The sequence below is a fragment of the Mus caroli genome, chromosome 7, assembly GCF_900094665.2.
Source record: "Mus caroli chromosome 7, CAROLI_EIJ_v1.1, whole genome shotgun sequence".
Classification (NCBI taxonomy): domain Eukaryota; kingdom Metazoa; phylum Chordata; class Mammalia; order Rodentia; family Muridae; genus Mus; species Mus caroli.
In genome coordinates this window covers 52,718,910-52,725,339 of record NC_034576.1, presented here as the reverse complement: position 1 = coordinate 52,725,339, position 6,430 = coordinate 52,718,910, and the positions used below count along the sequence as shown (strand labels likewise).

At 51.2% G+C, this 6,430-nt stretch overlaps 1 protein-coding gene across 1 annotated transcript; it reads left to right on the top strand.

Annotated features, from left to right (window-relative positions):
- Positions 1-835: 835 nt before the first annotated feature.
- Positions 836-6,098, top strand: Dbx1 (developing brain homeobox 1). The gene is made up of 4 exons (XM_021169185.1): positions 836-1,319; positions 1,928-2,029; positions 3,970-4,172; positions 4,831-6,098. Exons 1-4 carry the CDS (start codon positions 953-955, stop codon positions 5,164-5,166), a joined length of 1,008 nt encoding a protein of 335 aa, XP_021024844.1. The 5' UTR covers positions 836-952; the 3' UTR covers positions 5,167-6,098.
- The last annotated feature ends 332 nt before the right edge of the window (positions 6,099-6,430 follow it).

Below are 6,430 nucleotides of genomic sequence, written 5' to 3'. Positions count from 1 at the left end.
TCCCTCCCTCCCTCCCTCCCTCCTCTTTCCCTCTCTCTCTTCTCTCTCCCTCTCCCCTCTCCCTGCTCCCTCACTCCTTCCCTCCCTCTTTGGAATTCAACTATTCTCCGAAAACAAAACAAAACAAAACAACACCCCTTAAATCTTTCCAACCCTGACGGACTGTCGGACTGTCGTCGGATGGCACCGGAGTTTCTATTTCCAAGTCTCCCTGGGTGTGGGAGTGGGACTTCTAACCCATCCCTCGCATCTGCTCTACGAGTCCCATTGAGTGAGAAATAGCTGGAGATCGGTATGTTTTCATACAAGGGCTTGAAATTTTCCACACGGCCCCTCACACACAAGGGAGAGTTATTTTACCGATAGCCTGGAGATGTAGTTCTATGAATATTTATTGATTTATTTTCTAGTCTCAGCAGGGGGCCACAGATAAATTTAGTGCGTTCTTTAAATAATTCCTTTTCTATGAGGCAAGATGTCATCTGAAACTTCTAAATAGGCATTTAATTAGCCCGGGTGTTGCTTCAGAACAAAAACCTCCAGCGAGAGCTTTGGGGACTCACTGTATAGCAGAGGCCGTCGATGCACAGCGTTGATGAGCACCGGCCTTTGTTGCCGCCCCATTGTGAGGGCCATGCTTATGAAGACTAATCCAATCATAAATTGCATCCCTGAACCAATCAGAGAGCCTAGAGCCTCCCGCGAATGAAGCCCGAGTGGAGAACTTTGTTGAACTTCATTGTCAGAGCTGTCAGTTTTCAAAGAGCTGGAGCGAGCGGGCCACTATAAAACCATCTCCTGGACCGGAGAACCACAGAAGACTCGCAGACGCCCAAGTAGGACGGTTACCAGGATACTGAGCCGAAGAGGGGCACCGGGGGAGGGGCGGGAAGCCAGGCGCTTGCTCTCCGGCCCAGGGAAAGGGAGCTACTGCGCCAGACCCGCTCTAACCATGATGTTCCCCGGCCTCCTTGCGCCTCCCGCGGGATACCCTAGCCTCCTGCGACCCACGCCCACCTTAACACTGCCCCAGTCCCTTCAATCCGCATTTTCCGGCCACTCTAGTTTCCTAGTAGAAGATTTGATCCGCATCAGCCGGCCTCCCACCTACCTGTCCCGCAGCATACCCGCTGCCAGCCTGTCACCCCCCAGTCAGGAGGCCCCCGCAGCCCTCGCCGACTCAGGGACCTCAGACCTGGGCTCTCCTGGGTCCGGGAGCCGGCGGGGCAGTTCTCCACAGACTGCCCTCTCCCCTGCCAGCGAGCCCACGTTTCTGAAGTTTGGGGTGAATGCCATCCTTTCCTCGGCGCCCAGAAGAGGTAAGATACAGCCGTGCCCTCGACGTGCGGCCTGACAGCCACTCAATCCTTCACAAACTTGTTCCTCCGCGCTTGTTAGTGCACATTCCCACGCAGGAACTCAGACCTCAAGGGCCAGGTTACTGATTATGAAACGTAGGTACTGAGATTTTAAGGGGAAGAAAAGTCTCAGGCCTTACGAGTATCCTCAAAATGAACTTGAGCCCCGGGCCAGTGAGTGCAGTTCCTTAGTCGGGCGTCTCAGCGAACGCGCTTTGGTGTCTGCGTTCCTGCCCTCAAGACTAGGAAAGAGACTTTTTGCTTTAAACCCAACAAGTACGTTTATTGTGTTGGTTTGTACTATTATGGATAGATCTGCAACACCCCACCCCACCCCTCCCTATTTTCCTAAGTCTCTGGAATGGTGATGAGATGGGGGCACAAATGAGACGACTGCTACGCAAATTTCTTTTACTTAGTGAATACGTTTTAAAAGATGCCTCTGATACCTGCTGCAGTGTGAATTAGATCGTGTAGGCGATGCTCCACACAGTGATCAAACACATGATCAAATTCTCTCTCTCTCTCTCTCTCTCTCTCTCTCTCTCTCTCTCCCCTCGCCCTACCAGAAACTTCGCCGGCTTTGCTGCAGAGCCCTCCTCCCAAGACGTTCGCCTTTCCATACTTCGAAGGCTCGTTCCAACCCTTTATCAGATCCTCCTATTTCCCAGGTAGGTCTCTTTCGTGTTTTTCCCGCTCCGGGCTAGATCGCCCGTTCCAGTCCCGGCCGGTCGCTCCCTACCCCGAAGTCGTATTTCTCCGTCCACCCCTCGGGGTTACGCTCTGGTTCAGAGGTTGTGAGGCGTACAACATTCACGAATCCGTCGCGCCAATTTGATACCCCATTTAGCACAAGCAGTGACTGCTTGACACTACGCACCAATTCCCTGCTCTACAAATTAGCAAGAATTGTCATGGTCCACATTTGAGGCGGTTCCCTTCCCGGCGAGGAGCTGTTGGCATCCCTTCATGCCGCCGTTTCCCACAGAGTTGGTGCACTTGGCCACCATTCGCCACAAAGGTCTCAGCACCGTGACCAATTGGCCAGCTCCTCCGGCAGCCACACGCAGACCGGCCCTCGCCCCTCCACGCCGCCGAAAAACACCTACCAGCCGCAGCTAATTTCCTGTTAACATTCATTCAGGGCTCCTTTTTTTTTCCTCCACAAGACCGCATGGGGTGCCCTCTTGTGTGAGATGCTTGGGGGTTACCTAAGGGTAGGAAGTCTAGATCCTCCCGCGACCCCAACCTTATCGTGACAATTTGATTTCTCAACCCTATATCTTGCCGGTGGGCTCTTTCTGTAAAAAGGAAACAGTTAGCAGAATCCCGCTCTGGGTCCTAGTCTACAGGCGGAAGAAGCACCCTCAAGAGTTTTCATGCTGAGAACTACGAGTGTTCAAGCATTGCCTCGAACACTTTAAAGCTGCTTTTAAAAGCAGGGAAGCCCACTAGACAAGAAGGGACCAGAGCCAGGGTGCAGTGGGTGGGGGCAGGGCAAGACCAGGACAGCACTCCCAACATCAGCAAAAGAAACTCGCGACGCTTTTTTTTTTTTTTTTTTTTTTTTTTTTTTTTTTTTTTTTTTGAGAGAAGAAACTCTCTTCCACCACCATTCAGGCTTTTGCCAACAATGGAATTTGCTCCTTTCTCCCGGGTCTCAATGGTCTAACAAAAACAACCCGAGCTTTATAAATAGCTTTTCGTGTCCATTTAATGTGAAAGATTGGGGGTAGAGAAGCCTCTGCCATCACCGCTCTCCCAATGGTCTCCGCCTGCAGTTGTGTTTAGCCTGAGTGTAAACCTCTTTTGTCCCGGTAATATATGGCTCTCGCTGCTTGTCCATAGCCTTTTGCGGTTAGTTCATTACTACACAATTACCATTCACGCTTCGTTAGCGTCTCTGTTTCTTTTTGTTTTTCTTTTTCTCTCCCTTAAAGCGAAACTCTCCCCCTTTTCATAGCGCCAATTCCCAGTGGGAAGCGGTCAATGTGCTAATTAGACGCCACTTTCCTTGTATTCACGCCGATTTCTTTACGTTGTTGGGGAGGCAGAAAAATCATATGTAGTTTTTAAAACGATGAATGACTGGATTTTTTTTTAAAGCCAGAGCAGCCTTTTTTCTGTCTGCCAAACCAGCAAAGTGCCTTGTCTTAAAAGGTACAGACAGCACCAAGGTGATTGCGTGTCCGTGGGTCTTGGGGGGAAAGTGGAGGTGTGCTGAGTGGTCTCTGTGGGATTGTTTTCATTTCTGTAATTTATTTTATTCTGTTGCTATTTAAGCTGGTTGGTGCGGATTGTTTCTGTAAGACCATTGAATAGAAGTGGGTGGAGGGAAGCAACAGGCAATTGTGGCTGCTGTTTTCGTGGGTTTTTTCCTAATCCGGGTTTGCACGGTTGAAAGCGAAAGTTATTTGTGCGGAAAGCGCCTTTCATTCAGACAGGTTGGTTCTCCGTCTATTCTCTACGGGGAGAAAAAGGAATGCTTTAAAGAGATGAGGGGACTCGAGGGGAAAAAAGGAGGGAGAAAGCTAGCGAAAACAGCTTGGGAGAGGCGGGTGCTCGGCTCTGCAGGACACCCGGCTCATTCTCTACCTCCCTCACCCCGCAGCTTCCTCCAGCGTCGTGCCTATCCCTGGGACCTTCTCCTGGCCACTGGCTGCTCGCGGCAAGCCTCGCCGGGGTATGCTGCGCAGAGCCGTGTTCTCTGACGTGCAGCGGAAAGCCCTGGAGAAGACGTTTCAGAAGCAGAAGTACATCAGCAAGCCAGACCGGAAAAAGCTGGCCTCCAAGCTTGGCTTGAAGGACTCGCAGGTGCGAGCGGCCTCCATCGCCCCACCCTCGCACGGCACGCTAGCCCCTGCCAATCAATTGCAAGGGCTCTCTGGGGCCTCTTAGGCTGGCGGAGCAGCTGGGGAAACCCAGGCCAAGTTATTTGAGGTTTCCCCAGAGCAGCCTCCTTTTCCACCCCACCCTTCTATCTTACTCCCCCATCTGCCCAGCTGAGTCAAGTGCTGAATGAGAGGATGGATAGATGTAAGGGTACATGGATAAATAGATAGATGCATATGCATGGGTAGGTGTGTATGCAGGTGGAGGATGTGTACATGGATACGTACGTGTGTGTGTGTGTGTGTGTGTGTGTGTGTGTGTGTGTGTGTGTATGGAGTAGGCGGATGGACACATGAATTGGATAGATGGATGGGTGGGTCATGGCTATGGGGGTGATTGGATGAAAGCATGAATTCAATCCAACATGAATGGGCAGGCAGGTAGATAGACCAGAGGAGCAAGAGTTAAGAGGGCTTACAAGGCTGGTGGGGAACAACACAGAGATCACCTTGAGGGCAGTGCCTTCCTACATGTTCCCCAAGCCTGGCTTCTAAGGGTTGCCCCAACCACCACCACCACCACCACCACCACCCCCTCATTGTGAGCAGACACTAACTTGTTTCTGGTTCTTCCCTCACAGGTGAAAATCTGGTTCCAGAATCGACGCATGAAATGGCGGAACTCCAAAGAGCGGGAGCTCCTGTCTAGCGGGGGCTGCCGAGAGCAGACCCTTCCCACAAAACTAAACCCCCATCCAGACCTTAGTGATGTAGGCCAGAAGGGGCCTGGGGATGAGGAGGAAGACAGTCCGGGTGCCCGCCTGGCCTACCACGCGCCCCCAGACCCGCGACATTTGCTGGAAGGGCCACTGCCTGCCTCGCCGGCACACTCAAGCAGCCCCGGTAAACCGTCAGACTTCTCTGATTCTGATGAGGATGAGGAGGGCGAGGAGGATGAGGAAATCACCGTGTCCTAGGAGCCCCTCCAGCGGCTCTGGGGCTGTTGCAATTGGAAACTGGAGAGGGAACGCCCACGTGGCCACCTCTGTTCAGGATCCTGGATCCTGCCTCTTCCCACAACAGACCCACCACCTTCTCAGGGGTGGCATCACCCTTTCTGTTGTCCCAGAGACATTTCCTTGCTCTGTGCTGCCACCTCTAAACAACCCTTCCCACGGGAGCGTGGGTCTTTTCCACACAACATTGCATCTATTTATTGCAAATTTATTTTAGACACCACGTGCAGGGTGTGTGTAGAGGGGCGTCTCTAGTCCCACTGCCAGTGCTTACCGTGAGTCAGGTCCTGTCAAACACCAAGCCTCTGACCCCTAACTTCCTGGGTGGCCACCTTTCTGCAGGGAGTATCAGTCAACCATCCTGTCTTCTCACTGTGAGAGTAGAAAGCACAGGAGAATAAGGGCACCATCTCCCTGTCTAAGGGGAAAGCACTATCAAGCAAGCTTCTCGTTTCTTGATGCTCCTTTGGCGGGAGAAGCGATCTCTCTCTGTAGACATGTGCATCCAGTGCTCTGCTTGGTGTCGTTCTGCTTCTCCAATGGGAGCCTTTTCAGAGCGCTAGCTCCTGGCACTGGGGTGTGGACTTGTCTGACTCTCTGACATGTTTCACCCAGCTTTGCAGTCTGGGCAGCTTTCCTGAGCTGTGCTCTACTGTGTATCTATATTTTGTATGGATGTTTTATACTGAGGTTATTGTGAATGACCATAATGAAGGGCTGGCTGTGTCCCTCTCATTATTTTTCTCTGCAATGGTCTTTAAAGTCTAAAAGGTAGCTGTGTAACTTCATAATTTATAAGGAAATGCTTATTTTGTATTTTTTACCATGTACAGACTTTTTATATATGTATATATGTATCAAATGGACAAATGCCAAATAAAAAGTAGAATGAGTTTGATGGCTAAAGGGCATCGTTAAGTCACAAAAACGTGATGGCTGAAAGAACCAGGATTGGTCTTGTGGGTACCCAGAAGGCAAATGTCTTAGTTAGGGTTTTATTGCTCTGAACAGGCACTGTGACCAAGGCAACTCTTATAAGGACACCATTTAATTGGGGCTGGCTTACAGGTTCGGAGGTTCAATCCATTATCATCAAGGTGGGAGCATGGCAGCATCCAGGCAGGCATGGTGCAGGAGGAGCTGAGAGTTCCACATCTCCATCTGAAGGCTGCTAGGAGAAGACTGGCTTCCAGGCAGCTAGGATAAGGACCTTAAAGCACACCCC